At 41.0% G+C, this 18,204-nt stretch overlaps 1 protein-coding gene across 1 annotated transcript in view; it reads left to right on the plus strand.

Annotated features, from left to right (window-relative positions):
* MARCHF11 (membrane associated ring-CH-type finger 11) overlaps positions 1-18,204 on the plus strand; it is a 109,465-nt gene that overhangs the window by 81,756 nt on the left and 9,505 nt on the right. Inside the window, exon 3 of the mRNA XM_043489122.1 lies at positions 3,636-3,828. Within this exon, the coding sequence (XP_043345057.1) occupies positions 3,636-3,828 (193 nt within the window). The remainder of the gene's footprint in view (positions 1-3,635; positions 3,829-18,204) is intronic.

The raw sequence follows: 18,204 nt of genomic DNA on the forward strand, positions 1-18,204 counted from the left end.
GGCTTTAAACCAATCTGATTACTGTTACTTTCCTTTCCAAACTTGGGAAGAAATTTAAGTGAAAAATATATATATATATGTACTTATGTATGAAATTTTAGAGGAGAAAAAAGTGTGCTCAGCAGTTGACATATTTTGTTCAAGATTCAGAGGTACCTTACAAACTGCAGTCCAAGCGTTCAGTACTATTGGGGTAGAGAGAGAAGCCCCAGGACACTCGTCTACTGTTTTTATTGTCCAGGCTAATGGTCCATTAACACAGTGCCTTTAGTCTGAGCCTGGTAGATAATGAGTGTCTTCCAGGGCAAGGAGTGTTTCCTTGTGGTGGGAAGTAGTAGTATTTTTCCTAGGGGAAGAATGTGAAAAATCCCACTTTTTGCACATAATGGTAAAAATAAGAGAGCAGTATACAGTGGGTGAAGAAATTATCAAGATGGTGTCAGTGTTCAAAGAGCAATCTCTTAGTTCATAATTGGTTTCATAAATTTTATTTCAGTAACGGTTTGTCCTCATTAGCTGTTCAGTGAAATAGTGCTAATTTTAAGGTTCATCAGCATATGAAGAATATACATGCACTTTCAGACACACTTGCATACACATTTGCACTATTAGTGAAGTAACAGAAAACCAAAGTTGCAGGGAGCTCATTACAGATTTTGAGCAGTTTGTCCTTATTTAAAAATAAACTTCAAAAATCTCAAATTACTTCTTATATCCACAACAAAAAAATCATTTCTATGATAGTAAATGATTGAGCCTCCAGGTGTATTGTAATCAAGAGTTGTTCTTTTTTATCCTAGCTTCCTGATATAATTTTAAATGCATTGATTGCAAACAGCCAGACATTTGAATTTTAAACCATTTTAAATTTGGTAACACCAAACAAGTGTGAAGCATCAATGTTTCCTTTTTTTCTTGTTGGGGTCTAGTTGACTTACAGTGTTGTGGTAGTTCCATTTGTACTGTAAAGTGATTCAGTTATATATATGCATTCTTTTCAGACTCTGTTTCCTTATAGTTCATTGCAAAATATTGAGTACACTTCTCTGTTATACGGTAGGTCCTTGCTGGTTATCTATTTTAAGTATATTAGTGTGTATATTTTAATCCCAACCTCCTAATTTATCCCTTCCCACCCCCACCCTTCCCCTTTGGTAAACCATAAATTTGTTGTCTATGACTGTGGGCCTGTTTCTATTTTGTATACAACTTCATTTGTATCAGGGTTTTTTTTTTTAAGATTCCAAATATAAGGGATACCATATGCTTCTCATTTCTAGTAAGTCTGTCTTGTTGTTCATTCACCTTTCTCGTCAAGGAATGGCTGAGCCTCAAGTTTGGGAAGCCTGCCACCTGAGCATGGTCTCCCCGTCCTGGCAGTCAGCTGACTCTGAGACCCAGAGTCACCGGCTTCCTTGTCCCAGGACACACCACAGCACCATAAAACCATCCCCACCAGTTCTCCCAAATCCGAATGCCTACGAGGGTGTCTGTGGCCACCATGTTGTTACTCACTTGTCATGCAGGCAGCCTGGATCAACTAATTAATTAATAAGCTTAACTGGAGTAAAATATAATTAATTATACAATATTGAACTGTCCAAATTTAACACCACTGAAATTACATAATAAATCTGGAACATAAAGGATTCCTGGCAAAAGGAAAATAGATATCAGTATATAAAGTGCCTTCCTGGCGAACCCTCTTCACACACTTTTGACTTTCTGACTCCTGTGATGCAGGCATATGTATTTTGAAACCTGTAGTCCATCATGTGAAAATCAAACACACACATACATACACACACAAATTGGACACCTTTGCCTCATGGGTTTAAAATGATGCTTTGTTTTCACCTGTGTGATGTGATTAATAAACTGATAAAGACTAACATAGTGTATACAGACCTGTTAGCATCCATCTAAGCTGGAGATTAGTTAGAAGCAGTTTTCTATGTTCCTTACCAGGTTGTTGTATTTAATGAAGACTTTAATGGGCATCAAAACTAAACAAGACCACAGACACTGATACTTCACACTTGTCTGGCAACACCAAATTTTAAATGGTTTAAAATTCAAATGCCTAGTCATTTGAAATTAATGTGCTTAATGTTATGTCAGGAAGATAGTGAAAAAAAAAAATAAAGCTTCAGATATGTGCTCGAAGTACAATACTGGTTTATTTGTAATGATATAATAATGTAATGATAAAATGATATTGACTAGTTCAGTTATTCATGCAAATTTATAAAAATAACCACTTTTCAATAAATTAATCTTCATATTAAAATGATTAAAAATGTCTTCATTATAGAATCTACAAACTTTGTCATTTGGTTCTGGTTTTGTTTTTTTTTTTTAAGAGAAACCAGTAAGTGACTTGAGAGAATGAAGTATTTTGAATTCATTTTGATATTTAATCTTTAACAAATGTAGACTTTATAGTGTCTTAAGAATACGCAAGGTTCAAATCATGCTTAAAATCATTATATGTAACTTATTTGTGGTGAGAGACTGAGGCAATGAGGGAGAGAGGGAAGTTATGAGTAGTGATAGACTTTCTGGGGATCACATATTCACACTCCAGGTAAGTGAGGAGTTTAAGGAGGTTGTCAGATTCACCCAGTGGATTCTGACTGTTGAAGCTCATTTGTTTTTTAAAGGTTATTTAAACTGTTTAGGAATTCTTCTGACAAGCCATATGTGGTAACAGCCACAACTCTCACACCCAAGGAGATTGTGCAGGTTGTTTTGAGTTTCATTGCTTGACTTACTGGTAGACCATAATAGCAATTCTAGTTTTGTTTCTGTCTCAGTGATGCAAAAGTGAGAACATGATTAATTAATTCTCTCAAGCTGTTAACACCCTTGAAAGATTTTTCATCATTTGTACAATAAATCCTCTCAAATGTTAATGCTTTGGACACCAAATTATTGTCTCCATTGAATGGTGGTTGCTTATACAGTTTGTGAGTTTCAAAGATACTCCTTCAAGTACAAATTCTAAATCTTGACGAGAATGGCTTCATGGATTGCTCGTTAGATAATAAATAGCCAATAATATCTGAGCATATGAAATGTAGCAATAACAGATAACATACAGTTTTATAGTTTCCTTATAATTATTTCAGTGTGTTAAATGACATTTTCACAGATGTTCTTATATAACTTCTTTATTTACTTTTTACATTTTTTCACAAAAGGAGATACTTCCCTTTTTTTGCAGGAGCCAAATGTATTAAGAGCAAAATAAATTTGCAGGCAGAGGAGTCCTCACCATGTTTCTTCAGAGTGCATTTAATTTCATGCATGTGTGAAAGATGACAATGTGATTCCTCGGTACTAAATATTCCTCAGCCATTCACACTTAGTATGGTTATCTGGAATAAAGCTAGATTAAATTTGCAGAGTGGTGAATTACTGAAAATAATGAAGTTGAGGCAATTCATTAATCTTTATTTACTGGTCTATTTTTTATAAACTGAATGAAATGGAAAAAAAAAATCATTTGGGGACCGATCAGATTGAAAAGGGTCTAACGTGAAGAGAAACATGGGGCTAAAACGTGTTTTTTTTTTTTTTCTTTTTAAATTATCCACAGCACTTTTTCTTACATGCCTCTGTTTTTCTTTTAGTGGCAAAGCATTTCTATAACACTGGTTGAGAAAGTTCAGATGATCGCTGTAATTCTAGGATCCCTGTTCTTAATAGCGAGTGTGACCTGGCTCCTCTGGTCAGCCTTCAGCCCCTATGCAGTATGGCAGAGGAAGGACGTCCTTTTTCAGATCTGCTATGGAATGTATGGTTTTATGGATCTAGTGTGCATAGGTAAGACCACGATGTTCAACGCTAACAAACTGTCAGTAATCCGTTTCTTCCAGCTCTTACCGTTTCCATCAGTCGGATCGAACCTAGAATGTGGTGGTTCACGTGATCTTGGTTCTCTAGCTCATTAACTGCCCGGGGCACCACAATCCACCACTTTTCTCAAAAAACATAGCATCTCTGTTCCCAAGTAATCTGAAAAAAAAAAAAAAAAAATGAACAGGATAATGCCCTTTTAAAGTGGTTTATTTTGCATCATAAAGAAGGAGGAGTTGAAATTATTTGGCGGTGGGTGATGGAAGGATAGTCATTTAATTTCTAAGGAAGAACAGCATCTAAATCCCCCTCACGAAGCTGGGAAGGTATTGACTAATGTCAATGGCCATAGTGTGCGTCCGGGGAGAACACAGATACTTGGAGGTCTTACGTCGTGGCCTGGCAACCTCAGACTCCCCGCCCAGGACGTAAAGGGCTCCTTGGAAGGGTAAGGACTTGGGGACAGTTTTCCTTGCCGTTCTGTGCTGCTTAGTTTCACTTATTACATTTAGTGGTTCAGAAGAGGCAAAGGATGGGACACTTTAGCCAAAATAGACGGTACAGAAAAGGTTCTTTACGTGTTTCACTGGCCCAATCACACTTCCCTTGTGCCATGGGAAAACGGAGGCCAATTCAGGCAGCATCTCCTTGTTGTGTATGAGGTGCCACAGGCATGCGATGGTGACCAGTTGGCACCAGCGGACAGGCATGGAGAGCAGCCGTACCTTACCCAGGAGAGCCCCTGCTCCGATGTGGCACACAGCTTACGGGGTGTAAAACGAGGAAAGTACGGTCCGAGGACCACCCTTGGCCGCAGCAGCATCTGCAGCACCTTGTAAAGAAATGCACGTTCTCAAGACCCGCCCCAGACCTGCCAAATCCAACACTTCAGGGTACCCCTCTCCAGCCACCGTCTGTGTTCACAAACTCACCGACAGGCAGATGATGTGAGAGCCACTGGCTTCAGGGAATGGACTCGACCTACGATCAAGTGCCTTGGCTTCTAACCCTGGCCTCTGCTTGGAGAGGTCGACCTTGTCTCTCTCTATTCCCTTTTTTTTTTCCCCTCACCTATAAAAATGAGAATCAGCTTCCACAGCACACAGACTTAAATAAAGGGAAAGACTATTATAAAATAATGATGTAACTGGGAGTTGTAGATTAAGTGTGTTTGAATGAGACACAAACACTGAAAGACTTGAAATCACTTAAAGTAATGCCTCTACTCACAAAAGCCTTTCAATTAGCAGCAATTTCAATATTCTCAGTCAGTTTTTCTAAGAGAACTTTGTACATTTAAAAACTATGACCAGCTGGAATTTCACCTATTTTTCTTCTTTTCTCCATTGTTACTAACACAAGACTAGTAAGAAAGAAAAGTATAAAAGTTTCAAGTCAAGAAGGAAAAAAGAATGGAGGGAGATGTCATGAAAAATATGTAAACTGAGCAGATGTGGCCTGAATAATTGGGCTAATCATGTATGTGAACAATCTGCATTAAATGTGATAATACATATGTAGGCATTTGGAAATTCCAGCTCTCTATTCAAATAAACCTCTGGGGTATGGCTCTAAATTGAGACGGATTACAGAATTGTTCTACAAATCCCTCAACAAATTCAGAAATAGTGTTTTCTGTCTTTCAACATAAAAATTATAAAATGTGCTATTCCATTGATATTTAGAGATGAAAAATGAAAGAACCATTAGGCTCCCAATCTGACCTGAAGGGAAAAGAATTGCAGTTGACTTTATTACAGCTCTGAAAGGGACAGGCCTTTCTTGCTTAGGAAATCATCTTCTTGAATTTCATAGCTTGCATTTAATATTGAGTTTTTAGATCTTAAAGTTTGATTGCTGATGTCAGTCTTTTAATCAAGATTATTAGGATTCTGGTTTTAAGAGCACATACATAGGAACTAATGATCTTTTTGACAACATAAGACGTATTTGGGCCTCCCTTCTGAAGTGTGGGTGTTTGCCCGTTTTATAAAGTTAAGTTTCTTAGGAAGAAAAACCAGTGGACATTTTCCTGGAGAAGCTTTGGAGAGTGAGTTTTCATCTAGGTTTTAAATATTGACAATCCTTTTCATTGTCTTTTGGCTCATCGAATCAAAATCCCATCATTCAATGATTTCTTTGTATATTTTGAAAAATATTAAAGAATTCAGATTGAACAACAGTGTTTATTTCACTTTGCAATGTCATTAGTTAGACCCAGAAGTGAAATGAAAGTCACTCAGTTGTGTCTGACTCTTTGCCACCCCATGGACTGTAGCCCGTCAGGCCCCTCTGTCCATGGAATTCTCCAGGCCAAAATACTGGAATGGGTTGCCATTTCCTTCTCCATTTTGGATCCAGAGAAAAGCTTATTTTTCCCCCAAGAAATTGGAAACCTATTAGAGTTAGAAAGCAAATACATGTAGGCTACCAACAGCCAGCTAGATCATGGCAGGTAATTATTCCTGCTAACATTTCAAATTAATTAAAATGTCTGCTAACTAAATGTAGACAGTAACAAAGTAGCTTACATTGATTATACCTCAAATACCCATGACTGCAAGACCAGAGTCAGAGTGAAAAGCATACATCTTTGTGTCCAATTTGTTCAGTTCAATCAGCTTTCTAGGTGTCAGACACAGTGCTAAGTGCTGGGAATGCAAATGAAAGCCGGTCACTTTCCTGCCCTCTAGGAGCTCCCAGCCACTCAGGCAGGACAGATGTAAGTAACTAGAATTCAGCAGGATGTGCAGTGATGGACTTAAGCACAGGAGATGGTGGTTGGACAAAGTGGGGGGAGGTTGACACTGGTTGTTTTATGTGGGAAGGGAACTGTTTCAGGCAGATTTCATGGGGAAGTGATAGCTGAGCATGCTGATAGATGGAGAGATGCTTGGCACGTGGGGAGATGGTCCCCTTGTCAGTACTGGAGACTGTAAGATTAGCTCCCCATTTGGAAGGCTTTAAGGCAGCTGGAAATATTCCCATATTCCTGTTCGTCTAAGCTTTTCAAACTTATTTATACCTAAACGGAAAAGGAGCAGATTGACAGTTTCATAAATGTTCTTTTTAAAAAATATTTTTGTGAATTCATAGAAGATTATTCCAGAATCAAAACAATGTGATAGTCCAGTCAGGGTAAGTAATGTGTTGTAGTCAGTCACTCAGTCGTGTCCGACTGTTTGTGACCCCATGAACTGTAGCCTTCCAGGCTCCTCTGTCCATGGGATTCTCCAGGCAAGAATACTAGAATGGGTTGCCATTTCCTCCTCCAGAGGACCTTCCAGACCAAGGGATGGAACCCATATCTCTGGCATCTCCTGCATTGGCACCATTCGGGAAGCCCACATAATGTTTAGAAAGAGAACTTGGGGAAATTTACTTATTCCCAAAGTTAATTTGTTACTTTCATTTATTATCAACTAATATATCTGCTTTCCCAAGATCCAGTTTCTTCTTGCTGTTAAAGTTTTGAATTCTCCCAAGGGTCTGGGTACCTTGATAGTTTAAATACCTGGATCAGGGCTGTCCAGGAGAACTTTCTGCAATGAGTTAAATGTTGTGTATCTGTGTTGCCCAGTACTGTAGACACTAGCTCCATTTGTCTGTTGAGCACTTGAAACGTACTTAGTGTGAATGAGAAACTGAATCTTAAATTTAATTTTATTGAAACTTCACTTAACCACCTGTGGCTCATGGCTACCATATTGGACAGATTTCTAGATGATGGGATGGTAAATGTGTAAGGGTTTGATCAACAAGTTTCACCTTGTCTTTATAAGCAGGTTGTACTTCCTAAATGATGAAGTAACTCTGTTTCATGAGATGAATAAAGTGAAAATGAGTGCAAGAGGATTGGGAAAAGGGTATTAACAGTGAAAGGGTGGTGGTCCAGAGGTAGACAGAAAGCTGTCAGAGGGAGCTGTCTTAAGGAAATGGAAGTACAGAGAGATGTAACTTTAGCTTATATTTGGGGAGCTCTTTTAAATATTTAAGTAGATGGCATTCAGACGATGACTATGTACTAGGAAAACTAATATAAAGGATCTAAATCACCAAGATACTGTAGCCCAGGGACAGCAATTTAGGGAGAAGTAATAGTCACAGTAGGCTCACAGTGGCTCCCTCCTAAGAAGTTTTGCACAGTAGACACAGAAAGATAAGTCAACTCAGAAATTAAAAGCAAATGCCTGGCAGAAGCCTCTAGGCACAGAATCTGGTTCTCAGCTCCATACATGGCACATAGAAAAAACAACACTCCCGCTTCTATTGGCTGTGTCCCTCTAAGGATGCTTGGACCACGAGAGGAATATGTTTCTGAGTGACTCAAAGAAATGAGGGATTGAGATATGACCATAGGATGCGGAGTCATCTGATGAACTTGCATCTGGAAAGTGAGGGCTGTTACCAGGTCCCCTCGGTGTCTGGTGACCCTGAGGAGGCGAGTTCATTCTCTCATAGAAGCAGTAAGCTAGAATGAAAGCCTCATCAAGTTCCCTGTTACATGGGATTCCCGAAGTAGAGGGAGCAGTGCTTATACCTAATCTCATGCACACGTCAGGTTAGTGCCAAAACCACGTCTGGAAGATCTGTATCTTCCTTGGAATGATAAGGGGAGGGTGATGAGGGTTATGGCTACAAAATTTAGAAATCTGGATCACTGTTGTTCTTTTAAAAAATTTTGTTAGTCATCCAGATAATATAAATATACACATATTCAGATTAAAACACCTTTCGTGTTTACAATTGCAAAATATATAAAGTTTAAAAAAAAAGACCCTTTCCCTCCCACTGCCCTTTTTCATGTCCCTTCCTGTGCAGAAATGTCCCCTCTGCAATGTTGATGTATATCTTCGAGATCTTTTTCACAGTTTCCTTTTTTGACATGGTGATCGGTAGTTTGGATTGTATTTAACACCATTAGAGTGATTTTCTTAAAATCCATTCTATGACCATCTCCTTGGAGAAGGAAATGGCAACCCACTCCAGTATTCTTGCCTGGAGAATCCCATGGACTGTAGCCCACCAGGCTTTTCTCTCCATGGGGTCACAGAGTCGGACACGACTGAGTGACTGAGCACATGACTGTCTAGGTTGGTGGGACAAGTTTATCTAAGAAAGTCAGAGTGGCCACACCGGACCTTGCTCCTGTGAGGCTTGTCCTGTCTGGTGTCTTTTAGGGCCATCAGGATTACCATGTGCAGCTTTCAAGAGCAGGACAGTGTAAATTCCATCTTATAATTTATCTCATTATTTCAAAAGCATCCTGCGAGGTAGTTCTGGTTCCTGCTCATTACATCTGTGTGTGTGTGTGTGTGTGTATGTGTGTGTGTGTGTGAGTACGTCCTCTGTTCTGCATGCTTGCACTTGAATTTGAGAAATAGAATAATCAGGAGAGTCAGCAATAACAGAATTGGGACATTAGCCATAGAGCCATGCGACAAAGGGAAGCGATTTTTCTTAAAGCAATTTCTGGGAGTGTTTACTACATGAGAAAAAGAGATTGAGACGTGAACACCTTTCAGCGTTAACAGTGTAATAGGTGTAGAAGAAACTGACCCCAGAGCTCCTGAATGTGTTGGAGAAGGCGGGAGTCTTGGGAGGCAGTGATCTGGATCACCCCTGCTGGATTTCACTTTCCAAGATCTTCAGAGCAGATCCAGTGTTTCAGTATTGTATTCAAAAATAACCCCAGACATACTAGAATGAGGATCAGATCAAAGTGCCTTCTTCTTTCTGTATCAATTATAGTCAATACTGAACAGTGCTTCTTCTGCAGAAATTTCATGCTCTCCAACATAAGGTTTTCCTAAGTTCAAGTACAATTTTTTTTAATCTATATAAATTTTTGTATCTATCATGGCCCTTTTGAAAATCTGTTTTTCATAGTTGATAATATATCTAGCTAAAGCTACCCAGGCAAATGCAAGAAAACTATTTAGAGTTACCAGTTGATAACTTTTATTCACATTTCATTCTAGAACTTTGGAAGAACAAATAAATACAACAGATTCCTGTGGTCTTGGATTGACGATATTAGACCTGTATTTACGGTTTAAAAGGCACAGTAATTCTCTTTAAAAGGCACAAATTCTCTTGCTTTTGACATTGCTTCACTTCTCTATTTTTTTGCCTTCAGGCAGAACAGCTAAAAGTAACACAGGGTTTAACATTTGATTGATGGGAAGTGTAAAATGCAAATTTTCAATTTTTTTTTTTATATTATATGTGGAAAGATGAAGAAGTTTGACAGAAAATTTCAGGATATTCAGAGTCTTGGTTACAAGGAATGAATCCTTGCCATGGAGGATGACCAGTGTCTATTTCATGGCAGGGTTGTTTTCCCCTAAAATGATGCTTCTAGGTCATCTTCCTTCCTGTGGCTGGATTTCAACACATACAACCTAATTACATAAGCGAAGCATAATTGAGAAAGTGAATCAACTAAGGGAAGAAAATCCTAATGCATTCTGAACAAAATATAAATGACATTGAAACCATCCCCTGTTTAAAATTTTCCATGCTTTCTGGCACTTCCCAGCATGATTCAGAAGTTGACAATATTTCTTAGAGTATTTTAGGTGAAAAACACATTTACTGAAGGAAATTAGTATTGGAATGGAAACATGCCACAATAATTTAGAGCAGAAAAAAAAAATGGGTTTACTGAAGAGCACTCCCTGGAGGGCTCCCAGCTCTTACCTTGTCACATGGGGTCATCACGAAACAGAGGTGTGCTTGAAAGGGCAACTGTTGGTGAGGTTTGTAAAATGTGCAGCCCCTGGGTTGTGATAGAGAGACAGAATTTTCTTCTTTAAAAAAAAAAATGTATTGGAGTACAGTTGATTTACAGTGTTGTGTTAGTTTCAAGTATATAGCAAAGTGAATCAGTTATACAGATATTTTAGATTGTTTTCCCATATAGGTCATTACAGAGTATTGATTTGAGTTCCCTGTGCTATAAATAGGTCCTTATTACTGATCTCTTTTATATATAATAGTGTGTACATGTGAGAGACAGCATTTTCTTAAGCTGTAGAGTATGTATGGATAAACATAAAATTTGTCGAATAGTTTCAGGCAAAAAATGTAGAATTACCGAGAGTACACTCGATTTCACCAGACTCTCTAGGGCCTGTGAGGTCCGGCACAGAGCAGGTGTGGATGCCCACCAGGGTCAACTCTTGCCTGGTCTTCCCAGCGGAGTGCCTGGACCACAGAGTCCAGTTTGACCTGACTTTGGCATCTCCACCTGAAGAGGCTTTCTCTGTGGGATGTGGGGATCCCTCTTCTCTTCTTACCTTCTGCCCAACCGCACAGCCCCAACTCTTTCAAACCTGTCAGCAACTTTGATCATGAGATTTCAGATCCACGTGAAGTAGACTTTTTTGGTGGGAGAAACCCACCTTGCAACACAGTCCACCCTGTCCCACCCCAGTCACCACCAGATCTGGGATCTGAGTCACTGGAATCACTTGGGAAAACAGTGCTTGGACTGCCAGTAGGTCCACATGCAGCCCTGGGGAGGGGACGGGGATGTGAGAGCTTCTTGCGTGCCCTTCTTGGCACTCTGGGTTGCAGTGGATGGTGGGGGTTGTGGTTGCCTTTGTCTCACACCTATTTTCATAGGAAGCACGGATGTGGGTGCATCTGCGTGAATCATAAGACGTGGGAAGAAAAGAAGCTCAACTTAAAAAGCGTTTGGCAAAATAACTAGAAAAGTCAATTAGCCCAGTGCTTCCTTTTTGAATCTTCCTATCACAGTTTTCCCTCTAGACAGGAAAGGACCAGTCAGCCACCTCGGCTCCATTTCCTTCTGTTTCCTGGTCTATAATTTGATCGGGGACCAACACGCCTCCAGGATCTCAGTTTGGCTACCTGGGAGACCTCGGCCCAGCTGCTGACTTAGGACAGACAGAAACCTTCTTCTCTAGCCCGGAGCTCCTCTGGGTTTCCCTTCAAACATCTCCCCAGGGGAAGACTGGGCTGGGAGGTTGGCCAAGCTGGCTGGTCTGTTACCCTTGCAGCCAGGGCTGTTAACCAGATTTGAATGCTCTCCTGGTTTGTTTAGAATTATTTCTTAGAGCAGAATTTCTTTACAAGCCCAGATCTTTTTTCCTGATTTCAGAATATGTTGGCATGCTTCATGCCCCCAGGAAATGCCCCAGCTTCGCTTAGAATCTAGCCAGGGCCCTTGGAGGGAGAGGCAGAGTGGCCCCTTGTAATTCAACATCATTAGGGGAAGAATAGCTCTTTACCCTTTATATGCTGTGAGAAGTAGGCAGTTATTATCTCTTTACTCTGGAGGTACAAATTATAGGCTTGTCTATGCCTTAATCATACTGATGTTTACCAGTTTTTCCAAAGATTACTATCATAGCTGCTTATTAGTGATACTGCTGCCTTTAAAACCCCAGGGAAGAAAGTAGAAGCGATCTTGCTTTTGCTGCTTGCCCTCAGGGCTGTGCTGAAATGGTCTCTCAAAGTGAATTCACTCTTCCAGCCCTCCTCCTGGCGGAGAAAACCCAACCCCAGACCTTCACTTCCTGTGACCGCATACAGTTCAAGTATTTTTTGGAGAAACATGGACATGATTAGCTGAGCAGCAGACCAAATATATTGTTGTTGCTGACTTTTGTTTCTTCTTTAGGAAAAAGTGTGAATCTTTTACCTCTCTCAATTGGTGGCTCAGACGGTAAAGAATCTGCCCACAATGCAGGAGATGCTGTTTTGATCCCTGGGTCAGGAGGATCCCCTGGTGAAGGGAATGGCAACCCACTCCAATATTCTTGCCTGGAGAATGCCATGGACGGAGGAGCCTGGAGGGCTACAGTTTGCACGGAATTGCAAAGAGTCAGACACAACTGTGCCACTAAGCGCGCATGAAATTGGGGGCAGTTTAGCCAAACAAGTATTAGTCATCCTTAATGTATTGTACAAGTATTGGGCCAACCTTAATTGGGTATTTATTGTGTCCCAAGCCTGGAGCACAGGCTAGAGATACAATTAATTCAGAGTCTGCTGCCTGTTTTTATTATCCAAGATCTAAGAATGATTTTTACATTTTGAAATGGTTGAATAAACATTAAAAGAAAATTATTTCATGACATACGGAAATTATGTCAAATATAAATTTCCATGGCCATAAAAAATGTTTTGTTGGAAGCCAGTCATATCCATTCATTGATGTGTTATCAATGAGTGGTTGCAGCCTCAACAAAGAGGGACTGTGATATCTGTGTAACCTATAGTGCTTACTGTCTGGCCCTTTGCAGAAGAGCTTTTGGGCTATAGCATCCTCTCTGCTCTCCAGCTGCTGGCGAGAGACAGTCAGGGAAATGAGCAATTAAGACACAACATGCAAAGTGCCAGGAGAGAAATATATGTGAGAGCAGATGGGGGAAGGGTAATCATCCTTAGGGTTGGAAATTTGAGCTGGGGGTTTATATCTGGTAGTTGAAACCAGCGTCTGCAAGGGAAGTGATTCAGGAGAGCTGAGCAGCATTTTGAAGCAGACACAGAGCAAGCAGAGAGATGAGCGTGGCCAGAGAAGGAGAGAGTGGGGTCGGGTGAGGTGAGGAAGGGACTTGGGGGCGGAGGAGCAAGCGGCTGACAGTGCCAGATGCTTTATCAAGAGTAGGTGAAATCAAGCCAAAATGCATCACTGGATTTGGCAGTGTGGGGGTTGGCTGGATAGACACGGATTGCAGAGAATGGCTGGGGTAGGCAGAAGGGGCTCAGGATGTAAGTTTATAGATCATGTTTGAAAAAGAGCACAGTTAAATGAGGGTAGAATCTAGGCGTGGGGGTGTAGAATTGAGAAAAGTTGCTATTCACTTGTTTTAATGGCGAGGTGAGGTTTGAGCAAATGTTGAGAAGACAGACTCAGAAGGAATCAGAAGGCAGATTGAAGATCCAGGAGGGGTGGGATAGCTTGATGCCCTTGAGGTGCAGAGATGGAACTCAGCACTCAGGAGAGGGGTCTGTCTTGCACAGGAAGGGTCCTCCCGACCCTGAGATGGGCAGGCCGGGGAGGAGAAGGTGGACATGGCTGTAGATGCCTCTTGCGCTGCTCTGGGAGAATAAACAGAAGGACCTCCTTGCAAAAGATCTGTTGCTCAGGCAGTAGGTGGATGTGTGCTCAGTCTGTCAATCATGTCCAACTCTTTGTGACCCCATGGACTGTAGCCCTCCAGGCTCCTCTGTCCATGGGATTCTCCAGGCAAGAATACTGGAGCAGGTTGCCATTCCCTCCTCCAGGGGACCTTCCCGACCCAGGGATCGAATCTGCATCTCCTGCATCTCCTGCTTGGTAGTAGGTCATGTGGTCATCTGCTGAGATGGAGAAAGCACCGTGTGGGGAGAGGAGTCTGTTGAGAGCATTATAAGTGATGGTCAGCTGCAGAGAGCTTTGGGGAGAGGAGGCTGAGCCAAGAGGCATGAAGAACCACAGGACATGGCTGAGTGCCCTCCTGAGGCTGGGCCAGGGGTGCCCCAGTCTACAGGGCTAGGAGACTGTGTGTTTTTACCCATTAGGGCTGAGGAGTGCCTGCAGAGGGGTGAAATGGTGAGACTAGGCTAGGATGAGGCTTTATATCCAGAGTTGCTGGAATACCAGCAAGGGCGAAGATCAACCTTGTCCTTCACCTTGAGCGGTGGAGAGTGATTACAGGATGGGATTGCTTTCTCAGTGACTGGGAAAGGAACCAGAGCCAGGAAGATGCTGACAGATTAGGGGAAGATGATTGCCCAATAGAGGGGCTTGAGGTCATAAAGAGGCGGAATAGGGTACATTCATTGAAATGAAGTAGTTCAGTTGGTAAAGAATCTGCCTGCAATGCAGAGAAGGCTCGGGTTTGGTTTCTGCGTTGGGAAGATCCCCTGGAGAAGGAAATGGCAACCCACTCCAGTATTCTTGCCTGGAGAATCCCATGGACAGAGGAACTTGGCAGGCCGCAGTCCATCGAGTCGCCAAGAGTTGGACACGACTTAGCGACTAAACCACCACTACCTTTAAAATGAAGAAAGTGGATGAGTGAGAAGCCCTGGAGGTGGTTGTTGCCAGCAGTGCTGGAGAGTGTCAGGGCTTGTGGCTGGACCAGGTTCTGGAAGGGAGAGGCCTGAAGTGAAGGAGGGACAGCAGAGGGTAAGAGTTACACAGGTCAGATCACAGTCAAGTCATCCACATGGACGAGAAGGGGGTCGGTCTGTGGGGCTACAGAGATCCAGGAGCCAGGGAACAAGTCATCCGAGATGGTTGGGAGCAGCTGAGGGGTCAGCAGGGGACATTCCTTGTGATTTCATTCTGTATGTGAGCTTGCATATGTGTGTGTGTGTGTTTCGTGTGACTTCACTCTTTCTCCAACTTGACTTATTTCCACGAGAGCGGTTGTGTGATTTCTAAACACATGAGGCTTGGAACAATTGCAGCAACTTTAGAGAGAGCTGAATATATCCCTAGGCTACTCTAAAATGAGGTTATTAAAGAGGCCAACTCAACTTGGACGTGGGAAGTTTTCCTTGGAAGAGAAAGCAAAGGGGACTGTGGTAGTGGGAGCGGTGACAAGAAGCAGCTCCCCTAAGTTCAGAATCTGGACGTGGTTCATCAGAACTGGTACCCGGTCTTTGGGGACCTCCTGACTTCAGACTATTTTGCAACCAAGAACTTTCTCACCAAGGAGAGTGTGAATGCGATGATTTTTCTAAACTATGTTCCTACTTGGAGCACAAGAGGATTCAGGGCCGTGGGTGTCCTGACAGGGTTCCTCTGGGGTCATGAGGAACCACAGAGATGAGCATATTTCCAAACATGGTGAAAGGAGGTTTTCAAAACAAATCTCCAGTGATGACTAAGATTATGTTTACTCTGATCCAAGCAGTGTTCTAAGCACTTTACCTCGATTTTCACACACAGTCTTCATAACAACCCTATGGGGTGTAGGTACTCTTCTCCTCATCTCAGAGATGAGAAAACTAAGGCACCATTAACTAGTTTCCAGAGGCCATACAGATTAGAAGAGGGACCCAAGATTGGACACTGTGGCTCCAGAGCCTGTTATAGGCTGAGCTTGAACTGGTAATTTATAAAATGTTCCTGTCTATTTAATAAACTGAAACTACTTCTTTAGTTACTGTCTCAAACACCTAAGGTATGATACCAGAAATAAATATTTCTTTTAACTACTAGCTTTAGATCAGAAATGGAGAAAAAAATTTCCCTAAAAACCCAAAGTAATTAGCTATTTTGTGACTCTTTAATTTATTGTTAATTAATAGAACAAAAATATACAGAAACATATTAAAGATAAAATATTTAATGTTACCATACCAAAATCCATTTCTCGCTCCATTGTTTTAAGTGAAGCAGTTTCTTGATAAGAATTACTTATGTAAAGAATCACTTCTCAACCTTGAATTTTCTTGCTAGATCACAGAATAGAATATTAAGGAAGCCTAAGGTCTGAGCATTTTTATATTCAGGTTAAAAATTCTAATTAACATCAATTCAAATATATCAAATTTAATTGATATTCTCAACTACAAAATATTGCTGATGTTATGTGGATGAAGTCAAAGAGTTATACATTTTACTTATGCTGAGATGACAGCTTCTGTTTGGAATATTTACCCACAGTCTGTGTGATTTAAGAGAAATGAAAAGCAAAGTCAACAAAAGTAAACTAGCCTATGTCAGGTCCAAAGATAAACAGGTTTTAATTAGATATTTCAATTAAAACTTCTAAAATATTTTTCTCACCCCATGAAATGGAACAATCAATACATGTATTGTTTACCCGTAAGGTTAATAAAATCATAATCTGCAAGTTTGCAGTAGACAGTTTACCCATCGGAGATGGAAGGGAAATTTGCATATTCATATTTCAGCTTGCCACTAAGAAAAGTCCACTAATAGCCTCCTCAGAATTGGCTTTGGTCCAGAGTGTGGGAAACAAATGGAAATCGACCAAGGTAGATCCTGAATTCTTAAAGAATTAATTCACAGAAGGTAGACATATCTTTAAATCAGATGCTGTAACACTGAGGTATGCAGAGTTATTTATTAATGTTTTATATATTGTGAAGGTCACTACAGTCCTCCCATCTCCTACCCAGATGCAGCCATGCACACTTTAGGGTAAAGGTCAGAGGAGAGCTGATCATCACAGCCTCTTGTGTTACTGAAGAAAGATTCTGACTGTCTAGTCATAGTCAGGTAATATCCCTCGGGTCAGAGGCACACATGTGAGGACAAGCTTTGGCCAAGGATGGCTCCTGAAATCTGAGTTCTTGCAGAGGAGTATACTGGATCAGGCTTCAAGGGTCTAGCTCTGATTCTGGCTTTGAACGTAACTGCGGCCCATTGGTCAAACTATGTCACTTCTCTGGGCTTCAGAGACTTTATCTCTGCACATGAACAGGTTGGGTTAAATCATACCCAGTATTTCCTGATTTGGAAATTTAGTTACTATGTTTGCCCACTTCATATCTCTGTGGTGCCAGGTGTTCCATCCGTCCATGATTTGAAGGACAGAATTGGAGTTGCATTCAAATGAAATTAAGCCAATTCTCGTGAACACTTCTGGTTACAAGGAAACTGTGTGTCTGTGCGCTCCGTCACTCAGCTGTGTTCGACTCTGTGACCCCGTGGACAGTAGCCTCTCTGTCCATGGGACTATCAGTCCATGGGATTATCCTGGCAAGAATATTGGAGTGGGTTGCCATTTCCTTCTCCAGGAGATCTTCCTGACCCAGGGATTGAATCCCAAGTCTCCTGGGTCTCCTGCATTGGCAGGTGGATTCTTTACCATCTGGGAAGCCCAGGGGAACTCTAGGATATCTGTATTATATATTTAAAAAGTATTGGACTCATTCCTTTATGTCTTTTATTGAAATAATAATATCCACAAATCTTTTTTTTCCTCAAGCCCTGTTGGGTAGAAACTTAGATAATATAACAATTCTTCTCTCCAGTGAATTCTTTTAATCCTTTTTTTTAATTAGCATACTGTGTATTTTATAATGTATAATAAGTTTGCAGCTTTTGAGGAGTATTCTGTGAATACACCTATGGTAGATTTGTGCTCCAGGGCTGGTGATTGAAAGAGCAGAAGAATCTCCTTTCTACTGAGGAAGAAAAAAAATCATTAAAATAATTAATTGATGGATTGGTTTTTTAGCAAAGCAAGTGGTCAGAAAAATGGCCAGCATTTCTTTTCTTAATTCTCCTGTTTTGTCTGGAAATAGAAGAGAAGAGTATCCACATCTGACTCTTAGGCTTTTTGGTCTGGCACAGGCATTTATAACTATATCGTTCATGATTGTTTAACTCAAGTAAACATTTGA

This window comes from Cervus canadensis, chromosome 16 (assembly GCF_019320065.1).
Source record: "Cervus canadensis isolate Bull #8, Minnesota chromosome 16, ASM1932006v1, whole genome shotgun sequence".
NCBI lineage: Eukaryota > Metazoa > Chordata > Mammalia > Artiodactyla > Cervidae > Cervus > Cervus canadensis.